The 14,720-nt window shown below is 40.8% G+C and overlaps 1 protein-coding gene across 1 annotated transcript; it reads right to left on the bottom strand.

Annotated features, from left to right (window-relative positions):
- Positions 1-11,180: 11,180 nt before the first annotated feature.
- Positions 11,181-12,598, bottom strand: pou4f3 (POU class 4 homeobox 3). Its single transcript, XM_041051811.1, has 2 exons — positions 12,479-12,598; positions 11,181-12,116 (listed from the first exon to the last, which is right to left on the bottom strand). Exons 1-2 carry the CDS (start codon positions 12,596-12,598, stop codon positions 11,181-11,183), a joined length of 1,056 nt encoding a protein of 351 aa, XP_040907745.1.
- Between the last annotated feature and the right edge of the window lie 2,122 nt (positions 12,599-14,720).

The raw sequence follows: 14,720 nt of genomic DNA, 5'->3' as shown, positions 1-14,720 counted from the left end.
ATATAGTGTGTGTGGAAATGCTTTGTGTTGAACGGCACACAGACAGACCCTTTTACCCTGGTTATTTAAATGACTTTATATGTGAGCACAGATATAATAAATATGGTGCCATGAAATCATGAAAATAATCCCCAGACCCCACCAAGTGCGGCTCTATGCCCCTTTTCCACAGTACTACTGGGTAACCACGCAGTAAAATATTTTACTATTTATATGTAACTGGTGTTTGCAGAACAACTAATAGAGAACTTCTTTTACCTTGCCTTAGACAGCAGTACAAAATGAATAGTTTACGGGAAAGAGATGCTTCTCTCCAATTCTGCTGACTCGTGGTCAGTTCCAGGTATTTTAAACCCTGTGACTCGTGTTTAAAATGCCCCCTTTTCCTTTGTAGCTTGCCTTGCTATAGTAATAAATTTATTTTCATTTTTTGGCCGGCTTAATGTTGCTGCGTTCGTTCCCTTTTTCCTGGAGACCTGGATTTTAATACTGTATCATGGCTCCTGGAAATCTAACACCGTGTTGATTGTCATAAGCTGTAAGTTATTTGTTGCTTATGAAAATATGTAAATGAGATGGCAGATGGATTGATAAGGAGTGTAATTTTCTCTCCATCTCTTTTAATATCTCCTCTGTCAGCTACATACTACAGTGGTATCGGAAAAAGCTTTGCTGGTAATACTTCTATCGCTCTTCTGCTTTTAAACCATGTGATAGTTTCTCAACAGTGGGCAAGATTATAGATAGAGTTTCTTAGTATTCTGGAAAGCCACAGAGTCAGAATCAGAGGGCCACCTGGTGGGTTCATGCACCTATTAGTGGCATATAATGAAGTCTGTGTCCTCCTTTACATCTGGGATAACCAGCATGAAATGGAGGTTACACTATTAAAATGTTGTGTCATTGCATTGCTGTAAACTTGAACTTGATGGGTTATTTCTGTTTATTTACAGTGATGCGATGATTTGGTTAAGATTTGGTCCAGTTCAGTTTATTTCCAGGACTTCTTGAAACATGATTGACAGAAAGAATGTGATGGTTCTACATCTAATGAGCAAAGAGTAACATTGTCAGCATATAATGATATTTCATATTGTGTGTGTATTGGGATTGTTAATCCTTTTACGTTACTGATTTGATTCATCTAATTTATCTTCAAGCTTAAGCATGCTTATTCATGAAACCCAATAATGATAATAATGATAATAATAGTATTAATAATAATAATAGTAATGGTTGTCAGTTAGATTTAATTTTCAACTCAGGGCAAAGTAAAATCAGCCAACATGTTTTTTCCATCAGTGGAAAACATGACATGATCAGACTTTTGATGTCATGATGAACTCAAATTAAAATGTCACCATTCTGATAAATTATACTGACTGACACAGCGATTCCACAGGTATCAAGGTATTAATCATCAACTTCTGATTTAGATTCCATTTCTTGGCCCTTTAGTACATCGCATTTTTTAATTAAAATAGTGCTTTAAAATGGCTTGATCCCTTTACTTTTCATAGTATTTTGAGGATGTCACCTCCCTGTAAGATAGCTAAATAACCTTCCCTTCCCTATTGATCAAGTTCAGAGAACAATACTTAGACAACATAGTTTTCAGCCACACGTAATCAGTCACATCTTATCTTAAATACAGACTGACAGCATAGTCTTTGTCATGAGTGGAAAGTCAAATGCGTAGTCAGCGCTAGTATAAATCCTGTGTTCTCAGTCAAGACCTTGGAACAACAAGCTGAGTGATCAATTCGAGGACTTCTTAAAACGAGCTGGATTCATGAAGATGTGGATGCTTCTGCTGCTATCTGCTGTCACGCTGCTGGTCAATCAAGCTGTTGTCAGGTCTGAAAGATCTGAAAGAAATCTGAACATGGTACTTCAACTGGCTAAAAACTGCATGCTGAAAACTGAGGTAAAAAAAAAAACAATAATAATAATTTGATGTGCACAAGTATTTTCTTGCTTTTTAATTTGTGCCATATGTTTTAAAAACATTTTTTTGTCCAAAAAATTGTGCTAGTTTAACTCATTGTTCTAATATGTGCAGCAGAAACCTGTGGAAGATGTGTCACATCTGGCTGAAGGCAGAAACAAATGTGAGGTGAGCACAGTGTTATTCTTTTGAAAGATTGTTGGTTGTAATTCATGTGGAATGGGTTGTTTGGAGAGGAAATGCAACTGTTGCAGTTATACACCATACACCAGTTATACACCAGTACTTTGTTGTGCATAGTTGTGTTTGGGCCATTGTCCAGGATTTTAGATGCTGAGAACCTCAATTTCGCCAACTGTTATTTAAATTTACATGATCATTGGTAATCTAAATTTACATAATTAATCATTATTCATTTAAGTTATCAGTGGCAACTATGACCCTGTTTGTGTGAGTGTATACTCTTTTCTGATTGGCAAACAAGGAAAACAAAAACAGTTATTACATTTAATTTGTAGTAACATCTCTTGACTGGTTTATTTTATACATTTTTATTTTTTGATCAATTTGACTTGAACTTGAAATAAAATGAAACATGGGTCAGTAGAATACTTTTTTGTTTGGTCTACTTAAAATTTTAGCAGCATATTTTCTTGCTGTGTAGCCTTTTCCTTGTTTGTGTATGTAAGCTAAAACATTCTTGCTTCTTTTCCACACAGGATAAGTTCTTCTGCCAAGTTCAGAATATCCTGCATAACTCTCCAGACTTCTGTGAAGGCGATACTAAGGAGTTGCTCACGAGAAATCTGAAGATGTATAATCAACAGAGACATGTAAGAACTGGGAACATTGTTCTTCTGACAAATGGGGCATAAATCAAGATTAAAGGTTTAGAGTACCATTACAGTAACGTTTATGAAGCACTGACCAGATTTCTTTTCTTTCAGGTAAACTGTACAGCGACACTACAGGGGATGGGAAGTGCGGGTAGAGAGGTTGTAATATCCGAACTTTTGAAACATGTCAAGTTCTGTGTCCGATACAAAAACAGCATGACCAGAAAATAGCAGTCTCAAAAATGAAGTACAGGCATTTTAATAAAACTGTCAACCAAAATGAGAAAGAGCATCAAGGAACCCAACATGGACGTTTTTGTGATCTGAATTTTATCAAATACACCTGCTTGTTTTCTAACTTTTTTTCCCACTGTATTTAACATAAATTATTAAGCCATGGCTGTAAAATATTTGACTAATATATTTATTGTAATAGTTCATGCAATATTTAAATACAATTGTAAAGTGTTGAAACAATAAATCTATATGTTCATGGATGGAAATGATTTGTGCTGTGTGTCGTTTTATAAGTACTGTTCTCATTCAGGGCCTTGAAACCGCTGACTGACCTCAATGATTTTAACAAATCTTAAAATGTGCTCCTTCACATCTCAAGATCTGAAATGCGAAATTCACCTTAACACATCGCTATTGTCTTAACTACTTTCCTTTCCTTTTAGAGACATTTAATTTCCAGCATTTACCTCAGTGAAAACCTCACTGAACTACAAATGGATTAAACCGAAATGATTATGTGTACAATAATGATCATATGCAGAATAATCTATGTGCAGAATGTGCAATGCAAACTACAAAAATAAGAAAACAAGAAAACATCAGATTGTGTGAGTACTTGCTGCTCTAACCCAGCTGATCAGTTGAGCATTCACTTTTCAATGGGACCAGGGGGACCCACAGGATAAAGTATTTTGATATTTATGTGTGTGCAGAAGCACTGATGGGTCTTGAAATAGAAATACAGAAACGTTTAGAAGTTCAAATGATTGCTCAAATATGAATGATTCTGTAAATCATTCAGCCCACAAAGAACTTCTGAAGAACCCTGTTTTCATAGAGTGCACTCAACCAGTCGGGGCGCCCCAGAAATACATTTGTGTAGATGCTCTCTGCCTGGCTGTGGTGAGCTGGTTCCCTGACTGACTGAGGAGCTCTCTGAGAGAAACATGTTTCACCACTCCTTTCCCCCTTGCCTTGGACAATGTACCTGTCACTCAGTGACTTGATGCAATGTGAGAGCTATGGGGAGGCTTGCTCTTGGTGGTGGTTGGGTCTCTGTGTGGTGTTCGGCTGTGTGTATGTGCGCTACTGAACCGTGGCTCCCTCATTACTAAATAAAGAGAATCACTCTCCTTTTCAACAGTGCTTTATATAGAACTGTTGAAATATTCCCAATGCTTTGTATAATCTTCCCTCCCATGCTTTTCTTGAAGGACTTAAAAGGACAAATAAACTCTCAGATTAATTTAACATTGTGTTAAAGAGAAGAAAAACCCATGCATACTCAGTGGCTCATGACAGTGCTTGGCCATTTTCTCGCAGACCATAGACTAATAAACGGTGGTGGGATCAGTTTACAGAGCCTTTAATTAATTTATAAAAGCAATGCAGTGATGTAAAACTACATCATTATGAGAAAAGTCCTACACTCACAATCTTATGTATGTAACACTACAGAAGTATTATCATCAAAATACCACCAGATCTACTCATTATGCAGCAGAGTGGCCTCTTGATATGATATGTTGCCCTTTTAAGGGTAATTTCACATTAAAAATGTCTTTGCTAATTTCAAGAATCGATTTCTGCTGTTATATGATTTCATGTTTTAGAAAGCTCTGTCCTATTTCTACTATGTTGACAACATAATTAATATTCATGAAATGTTAATCATTGATCTGCGCTTAATATTCATTTAAAGTAAACCCACTCCAGTAGTTTTAGTACGATCTGATTCTGCAGAATCTCAATAAGTCGCCTTGCTGAAAAAAATCACTTCACATTACATGTATCGCATGTGCATCACAATGCATGGCCACAGGGAGCGAATGAGGAAAAATGTGGCACAAGAATATCATGATTGGTTATAATCTCATAAATTCAGAAGTTATGTTTTGTAATGAAGTAATTTAAAGGAATCTCTCTCACTGGTGTCATTGGCCTCAGTAAATGATAAATGAGATTAGTTTTAGTCCTGTTGTATTACTATTAGTTTGAGTTATAGAGACTATTATTGTGGCTAAAAGTGGAAACCTCGTGTGGGAATGTTTGCAAATATGCAAATGTGCTTGAATCACCCCAGGCAATATATCCTGACCTGTTATTCAACCATATCACACCAGCTTTGTTCTTCTACCTGATCTGATGGGATCCAGCAGGTATCCTGCTGTCAACCATTTCAGAATTTCTCTGTGCCGAACGTCTCATGAAAAGAGTTCAAATCTTTACTCTTTGACCAGCATCGTGTAAACATAAATCTCTTCAGATGTGTGAAAGGCCAAGCTGATCCTGGATCCTCACTGGTGTTTAGAGCAGCTTGATAAATATCTTTTTGTTATGTTCTTCCCCTTGATCTGTACACACTCAGATATACTCGCTCAGCACTGGCTGCCTCTGCTGCTTCTTTATTGTGTTCCTGGTCGATTAGCCTCGGGGCTGTCTTCAGGGCCTGGGGCCAGTGGGAGCAGACAGGGGGAGGGTGGGTGGCTGCATCTGCTAGGGGACCTCCTTCAGGGGCCCCACTGTGGCCTGGCTCGGTTTTCATGTCTGTCTTCAAAGGCACAGCCCCGTGGAGAGAAAGAGAGAGAGAGAGGGGTGCAGACAGTTCATCTACAGTGACGCTGCCATTGTTATTTTCCCATGTGCCCTCAGTCAGTGCACAGTATCCGGGGTGACGGAGCATGTCAATACCAAGCTGCTTTTCACTGGCCTGTTTACATGTTTTTCATCCTCAAGGTTTTAGAAACACAGAATGTACACAGTAATATTAGCTGATATGTTCCCGTCTTCAGTGTCATTTGACTTTTTTTTTCGGCCTACATACTTTTTTATCAGAATAAAAGAAAACAGACGTAGGTGGCTTTTAAGGTGATGTGCAGTATCTTAATTTTGCTGCCATATTAGTCAACGTAATACATTACGAAATGTTTCCACTGCTAACTCAGTTTTCACATATTACAATCACTTCTTCCCACCTAATATTGCATTTACAGTTAATCACTTGTTTTCTCTGCCCACACAGTTTTGCTCTATTTATATTCAGTGTTCTTTGTTTGCATAAAACATAAAACAGGTGCAGAGCTAATTAAGGAAGTGTGTAAATGGACAAGACTTTGGATTGGATGATGTCCCTCCTTGTGCAGGACGGTGTAGCCTCCTCGTACCCTCCTCTCCTCTTGGTTGTGGGTCCTCTGGGTGCTCCTCCTGTCACAGGAGTTCAGCGTCAGGCTGTTCAGGCCGACAGAGACGCACTCACCTTGACATGATCAACTTGGAAATGAAAAGAACTAAATCCAGACAGTCAGGATGACAGACATGTTGACCACTAGGGATTTATTCTCTCTCTTCCTGTCTTTATTTCTTTCTTCCTTTCCTTTCTTTACATCCATCCTTCGATCCTCTCTTCCTCCTTCCTACTACTATACTACTCCACTTAATTTCATCCCTTTATTTTGTCCCTTCAATCTTTTTTCTCCTTCCAATTTTTTTTCTTCATTCCTTCCCTCTGCACTTCCTTTGCCCTTTTTTTTTTTTCTTCTTTATCTTTCACCATCTCTTTCTGCCTGTGATTCTACTCCTTCCTTTTCCCCTTCCTGGTCTTTCCCTTTCCCCTCATTCGCCTTTCCTCTGTCTCGCTACACTACATCCACATTTTCTTGGAGAGGATTATTGTGTTCAGCAGACAGTGCGGTGATTATATGTTCATATACTCTAATCTGAGTTTGTGTGCAGACTTGCACCTGACCAGCTAAGTGCTTTGTGGAAAAAAAAAAAAATCACGCCACAGCAAGTTATTTCTGGCTGGGCTAATCTTATTTCTCTGGGCACTTTGATAATGGAGAGGACTTGAATAATGAATGGGATGTATAATACTTCTTCCTCAGGCCACTGAATGAATTAAGCAAGTGCTTATAAGTGAGTTTCTGTTGGTGTCTCTAACATAATGTCCTGTGTCCCCTCCCTTGTCCTTTCAATTCAGCACTCTTATTTTGTTTTTTTTTTTGGAATTAGAGCACAAATATACCTGCACCTGCAGAGCTCAGTGAAGAAAAGCCTGGAGTAAAATGCTAGAGCGCTGCTAATGTATGCTGAAATATAGACAACACAATCACACTTCTCTCATCCCTTACCATGATTAGGGGAGGGAAAGCTCTCTCTCTCTCTCTTCTCTCTCTCTCGCATGTCTTCCTGTGTGTGTATGTGAGTGTGTGCGCGTACATTTCAATAGTCTCTGCGTGATGGTGTGTTAGTTAGCAGACAGCTTGACCTCACACACAGGCTTTGAGACTCTGTTTCTCTGTCGCAGAAGATCTCTCTGCAGTGCTGGTGCTTAGTATGGCATCAACCCCCAAGTATGTTTTTAACCCAGAAGTCACTGATTTGATTGATTGATTTATTTGAGTTTGTAAGTGTGGTAACAACAACAGAGGCCAGTGTTTTGCTTTAAATTAATTTGCTAATAAGTACTACGCAGTCAATAATAACAATTAACAATAATGTTGTTGCTTTTTTGTTTTTTTATTTTTGTTTTATCAAGCAGCATTTTAATATTACACCTGTGCTAGATGGAGTTTAGTTAATTTCTAAACCATTCTTTAGTTTAAGTTGCTGTATAAGAATGCATTGTGTTCTATGTGCTCATTACAGGGTTTTTTTTAAAGCTCTTAATCTGTGAAGTAACAAGTAGCCTAAGTTTTCCCCTTAAATTTTATAAATATAAAGTAGCACAAAATTAAAATACACTAAAGAAATGTGCTTTCCCACCACTAATATCTATAGCCACAAAAATATTCTATTTGCCCTCGTGTGAATAAAAACACACAACTGATGTGGATTCACGCACCAAAGAGAAGGGAGAAGGCAACAGGAGCTACTGATGGGCAGCACCTCCTGCTATAGGCTGCCTTTAAAAGAGATCCATCACCCTGGCCTCAAGTTTCCAGACAGTAACACAATCTCATTGTGTGTGTGTGTGTGTGTGTCCATGCCTCTGCTGCTCACAGGTATGTGTGTAGAATTCAGCAGTAGGTCGGCCCTGAGCTGCTTTGGCTTCTGATGATAATAGGAGGTGACTAATAGAGAGCGCAGAGGTAGCTGTCTTCCTCCGCTCTGGTCACATTCTCATGTGTTGCTACTGGCATCGGATGAATTATTGAGTTTGGGGTGTCTTGTCTTCGGGGAGGGTGGGGACACTACCACTGTCTCTATTCCTCTCACATCCCTCTCTTCCTTTTCTGTCTGGATCTATCTCACTGTATTTTTTTCTTTCTTTCTTTCTTTTTTAAATTTTCATTTCACCGTCTCTAACACCAGTCTCATACTTGTTTTAACTGTCAATCAATGTGCATAAAGTTAGATTCAAAACGAGGTTTCATACTTACACATAAATTACAGATAATGCACAAATTGGCCCGTAGACCCAACACATCTCCATTATTGCATGAGAAAATGTAATATACCTTTCAGCTGCTGCTGAATAATTGAAGTGCCCTCAGTCACCACATGCTGCTAACGCTCACAAGCCTTCAGCTCAGTTTACCACACAGCCAGTACGTTATGATATCAATACGGGTATTACAAAGATCAATTATTCACACGGAGATGCTCCTTTTTTCTTAACCTCACATTTACGTCAGAAACACCTCATTCAGCCCGAAGATGCGGGGCTTTTTTTGTGGCCAAATAATCGTTATCTTTCTTAGAAAGTTTGAATTTTTTTTTAATGACGAAACTTCTGGTGAACCTTATGAAAGAGTTCCTGGTGAAAAACGCGACAGGGTGCAGAGATATGCACAATAATGACGACAACGATTGACTTTTGCATTTTACCCCGCCTTCCCCTCACAAAGTCCTATTGAACACACGAATTACAGACTGTAAATAATCAGCATCAAAGGGAATATTAATAAGCGCCACAAACGTTTCCGCGTAACTGCAGAGTATCGATCCCCCATACGCCGAAAGTCTCACCGGGAAAATCACACAACCGGAGGTCATGTTGACTGTGGGAGAAATCCGGTGAAAGCATTTTATTATTCTGCTCTAATTTATTTTAGTTTTTTTTTTTTTTTTTTCAAAAAATGCTTTTTTTCTTTCTTTCTTTCTTTCTTTTAATATTTAGGAGAAAGTGGTCGCTCGTGTGAGCGGATTCTTCACAAAGAATAATCAGGAATTTGGAGTAAAATGTAATTTTAGCCATAGCCGGAATAAAGTCGGTTGTTTTACTAAAGTACGCGAAAAAATAAGGTAAATGCAATTTAGGGTCACTTATTTCCTTCAATAATAATAATAATAATAATAATAATAATAATAACAATAATAATAATAATAATGAAAAATCGCCTTGGCGGCCTAACATAATGGGATAATAATACCATAGTAATTGAAAAATACTTACTTAGCCACACAAGAAACAATGAAATAAAAAACATAGGCTACTTTAATTTCCCTCTTTCCTCGGTCAACCTGTTGTGTGTCCAGCTCGTCTCTCCCTAGAGTCACCACAGTTCCCAGTCAGACTTCTACTCCCAGCTCCTCCACATTACTTCGTTTTATACCAATATATAATTAATATTGCATCGTCATTACTTAATAATTTCAAACCCCATGCACGACATAACCCGGTGACATGAGGGCATCCATAATTAAAACTGCACTAATTAGAGAGGAAGGGGCCATTAGCCGCAGTGTGGAGGACACACGTTCTGCGCTCCGCCGTGTGAAAATATGTGAAAACGGAGGCCCTTGAAATTCCGTGGTGCTTATATCATATACGACAGATTGATACATATTTAATCCCAGCAGAGGTTTGGGGGATCATAAATAAAACAGTCCAACGAGTTCCAATAAAACAAACAGTTTACAAAGATTTTATCGCCCTTTGGTGCGTCTCTGGATGTATAGACCTAACTACATTAAGAAGAAGAAAACACCTGAAAATGTCTTTCTTTCTTTTTTCTTTCTTGTTTAACCCACGGTTAGACTTAAAATACTTTTAGACTACCGCATTTACAAGGCCTTGTCCCGTATCCTCAGGATTAAAATAACACCGTTTTAATGAAGCACAAAAATAACAAAGTCGCTTCTTCAGAGGAATTTTAGAAAATAACCAATAATTTATTAAGTTTAAACTTCACACATTTTTTTTTCCAAGTGAAATCAAGAGTGAGGGAAAATAAATACTTAACTTAGGTGATGTATGTCTATATACTGTATATATCTGAGCTATATAATAAATATATAGCTCACCTGTAATGCTCTAAAACATGTTCACATCAAAATACTAAAATATAGCAGCAGCCAAAGCCACACGGATGTGCCTCACATGTGTCATTTCCATTTTTTTTTAAATAATTAAAGATAAAGAGACTCAGTGTCATACCTTGTGAAAGAGTTATTTGTAATTACTCTTTTTTGTGCGTAAATTACTATCACACAATTCAGCAAATTTGTTTGCAAAAATCGTGGTGCTGGTTTAAAAAGGTTGGGTGATTTCTTTTTTTTTTTTTTTTTTCAAACCCCTCATCGTTGAATCACAATCCATTTAAGTCTTTGGAGTTATGGATTAAAAAAGAGGTGAAAATACAGTTCGAGTTATCATGGTGTACTTCTGCATATGTGAGCCAGTGATAATGTGGAGGATCAACTCCGACCTCAACCAACAATACAAAAAATTAGAGAAAAAATAACTCAATTGTTCTTTCACAAAACCAACATATTTCTTATCTCGTTTCATAAAGCATCAGTTTAACAACACTGACAACTAAACAGCCCCATAAACGCTGCCTCTAAACTCCACTTCATAGGTTTAAAAAAGTGAATTAATATCCCTGAATAGTGACGAGCTGTCAGGGTGAATTGACTGAAAATTCATACTCAGTGTGTGCAAGATACATGATCAACAAACACCAAAATCACCCCCCATCACAGATCTATAACACAGTTATTCATAAGACCCATATCAATAGCAAAATCGAAAAAGTGCAGCAACGAAGAGTGAGTGACACGAAATGAAAAATCAGATCAAAAGTCTTTATGGAGATAATCCCAGATGAGACGTGAAGAGATGTTGATAAATCCCTGTTAGTTAGGCTACTTAGGCTATTATTAATCACTCGATCAAAAATGTAGTAGGCTATTTTATTCATGATGTGTGAAACTCAGTGCACCGCAGAGTATTTCATTCGTTTCTGTTTTTGCCGCTGGTTGCAAAACCACACTCGAACCACATTCTTTTTCAGGTCCAGTTTCTCGGCGATGGCCGCAATTTTTTCCGAGGAGGGTCGGGGCTGGATGGCAAAGTAAGCCTCCAAAGAGCGCTTCTCCGGCGCCGCGATGGAAGTGCGCTTTCTTTTCCTCTCGTTCCCGTTGAATAGGTCCGGCTTGCTGCTTTTCTCCCGGTACGCAGCCTCGGCTTCCTCCAGCCAGGCCTGGAGAACCGGCTTGAGCGCTATCATGTTGTTGTGGGACAAGGTGAGGGACTCGAACCTGCAGATGGTGCTCTGGCTCAAGGACCCCACTCCGGGAATCTTGAGGTTGGCCAGCGCTGACCCGACGTCCGCCTGGGTCACCCCGAGTTTGATCCTCCTCTGCTTGAACCGCTCGGCGAAGGCTTCCAGCTCCCTGGGATCCGACTCCACGTCGTTGACGCACGCCATGCCCCCGTGCACTGACAGGGAGTGAGGGTGGGCCATGGTGGCCATCGCCTGGTGCAGCTGCCCCATGGTCTGCAGGTGGTGGTGAGGATGCTGGTGGTGGTGCGCCGGCGTGGTCATCCCTGGAGGCTCTGGAGCACCCATCCCGGTCACGGCCAGGCTGGTGGAGAGGTGGTCCAGGAGGTCCCCGGCCTCCAGGGTCTGTCCGAGGTGGTGGTGGTGGTGGTGGGAGGCGATGGTGGAGGGGACGTGGGAGATGGGCACAGTGGTGGAGGAAGAAGAGGAGGCTGAGGTACAGGGGACACTGCTCATGGTATGGTAAGTCACGTCTGGTTTGAACGGGTGACTCTTGCCGTGAGAGACAATGCTGTCAGCAGCCGCCAGAGCCTCTGCCCGTGCCAGCAGGCTCTCATCAAAGCCTCCGAATATATTGCCCTGCAGCTGCAAGCAAGAGTGCGCATACTGGAGTCAGTGGGGAATTCTGTCAGGCAGCTCTCAGGATCTAAAAAACATTTTCCAAAGGCAAGCAGCGCCGAGGAGAGGAGAGAACCCTCCTCAAAGCGCAGGTCATAAAAATTAATATGAAAGCAAGAGCATTGCTTGAATAGACGTGGATGAGAGAGGGGGGAGGAGGGGGGTGGGAGGGGGAGAGGGGGAAACACAGACGGAGGAGAGAGTGAGAGAGATAGCGGATAGAACAAAGTCCTGTCAAATCAACTTTACAGACATTTTCCAGTGTGATATTTTTTCCCCTCCTCTCACCCACTACACTCCACAGCCAGTCTACCCCGACCTGAACGTACCTGCGGGGCGGGCAGACAGACTCTGCGCATGCCCTCCGAGCCTGAGTGCAGGCCGGGATACTTGGGCTCGTGCAGAGCCGGGTGCATGGAGAAATGCTGCTTGCCGTTCATGGTCATCATCCTCCTCCCTGCAAGCACCTCTCAAGCAGTGTGGCCCCTGACATGAAAGCCGGGGAGCGGACAGCTACGGAGCTCCTCTACTCTTCTTCACCAAACTGAGCTGTTGACATCGGCAGCGCCTCCCGGCATCCCTCTCTCCCTCTTCCTCCCCTCCTCCTCCTCCTCCTTTTTCAGCCTCCCTCCTCCTCCTTCCCTCCCACCTGCTCCTCTGCTCAACTTACAAGCTGCAACATGTTGACCTCTGTGCGCAAGCGTCGAATAAATCCAACAAAATCACTATAATCGATGCGATCGTTGTTATGACTACTTAAAAAAAACCTTACTCGTCTAAAAGTTTCTTCTCTTGTAGTATCCTTGTACAAATCTCTTATACAATATACTTTTTTTTTTTAAAATAAATTCCAGGGCATCAGTGTTTATCATGCCCACAGTTGTGGTCTCGATCGTCACTTCTGTCAAAAAGAATGAGATCTGACTTTAACTCATTCACAACTTCTTCTGGAGATAACGCACTTCTCATCTTAACCTTATCCTGACTCGGTGTGTGTTAAAGGCATCAGTGGGTCTACCATCTAACATACAGGGTGAAAGTCTTTGCTCAGCCTCGATGCAGGTATTTCAGCACCATGGTAAGCGCCGGTTGTTCCTGCGCTGTCCGTGGTGCTGAAATCACTACTGCGAACGGTGAAGCTCTCAAAAGCCTTCTGTGGCTGAACAACAGTTTTGGTCCTACATGCTTCAAACTGTACCTAAGGCCTGTCAGGTTGCTGACCCGTTGACCCGACGGCCTTGGCCCGGTCTCTTCCCCATGTGAACGCCCGTCCTCGGGGCTGCTTTACAGGCTTCTCATGTGGCTGCCTGGTTAAAACGCATGAAGCCGCGGTGGACGGGCCGAAAGAGGAGCCAGGCGGACAGTAGCGGACTGATGACACAGCGGGTCCATCCGATCCCGCTTGCCGCCTCTCTGGTTCCCCAGACGCTGAATAATTTAGCAGTAGGGTGGCAGGCATCCATTACCACGTTGGCATGTTCTTATTCATTACACAGATTAAAAGAGCCAATGTTTTTTCTCACCATGCAAACCTGTTGCATGGGGATAAGGGAGGGAAAGCACATACAGAGTTAACTCTGATTTGTGCATTCAGATAAGCCAACACAAATTGATGAAGACACCTTTAAAAATGTTTCTAAAACTTTAGTTGATATCCTCAGTCCTACCCTGGACGTTTTCATTTACTGTACTTTTGAGGACCCATTGAATTTCTAAATCTGACCTAGTCTGAGTAAAGCATGAAATCCCTTCTCTCACCCTTCCCCCCTTATTTTACTTAATAGCTGCCACAAAGCTGGCACTATTCATAATTTAATGGTCATTGTTTACAAGTCTGTAATCTCTGTGCTTTTCATATTCTGAAGATTGCATCTGGCATGTTTTATGAAGAGTGTTGTGACTTGTGGCCAAATGTAACAGCAGCTCTTCTTCTTTTTTCCCCTTCACCCCTCATCTGGCCTTCAAACAGCTTTAATTGATCACCTCTGGCAGACACTGAAAATTTCACTGTTTGTATATCCAGATGTGTGGCCAGACTAATGATACAGTTTAATCATTCATTCTTTTCACTTCTTAAATGTTATTATTTTACTATGTCACTACTACAGATATTAGCAGGAAATGGCTTCCACAGAGCCCAGTTCTACCAGTGCTGGTTCTTCACTTCCCAGTCACCAGGCTGCAATGGGATCTGCCAGGAATGTTGTGCCATTCAGGAGCCAGTTTGAAGTCCCTTCCCCTGGGGAGAGCCGAAGGTTTTTGCATTAAACTAAACAGACTCTGAGTGTTTTCACTTGACTTCCTAAAGTAAGAAACGTTCATGCATTATCCAGTGGTATTTTAATATGTCATAGTCATTTGGTGCTGTAATTAAATTGAGAGTCAGGGGTCACAGCCTTTGCTGTGCAGTGATGGGATCTGTTTGGCAGCATGGGTGTCAAAGTGAGTGTCTGTGAGTAATGATTGGCTAATTCTCGTCAATAACATGGACACAGTGGGAGGTCCTGAATTATATTGACTATGCAATTAGATTTACTGTTATATCAGCTCATCATCATTATCAGAAACCTT

This window comes from Toxotes jaculatrix, chromosome 12, assembly GCF_017976425.1.
Source record: "Toxotes jaculatrix isolate fToxJac2 chromosome 12, fToxJac2.pri, whole genome shotgun sequence".
Classification (NCBI taxonomy): Eukaryota; Metazoa; Chordata; class Actinopteri; family Toxotidae; genus Toxotes; species Toxotes jaculatrix.
This window is presented reverse-complemented; position numbering and strand designations above follow the sequence as displayed.

Bases quoted from the DNA above. Each gene is read 5' to 3' on its own strand.
- pou4f3 (XM_041051811.1), bottom strand. From the start codon at position 12,598: ATGATGACCATGAACGGCAAGCAGCATTTCTCCATGCACCCGGCTCTG. The intron at 12,117-12,478 runs GTACGTTCAGGT...TCTTGCTTGCAG, and splicing joins TCTGTCTGCCCGCCCCGCAG to CTGCAGGGCAATATATTCGG.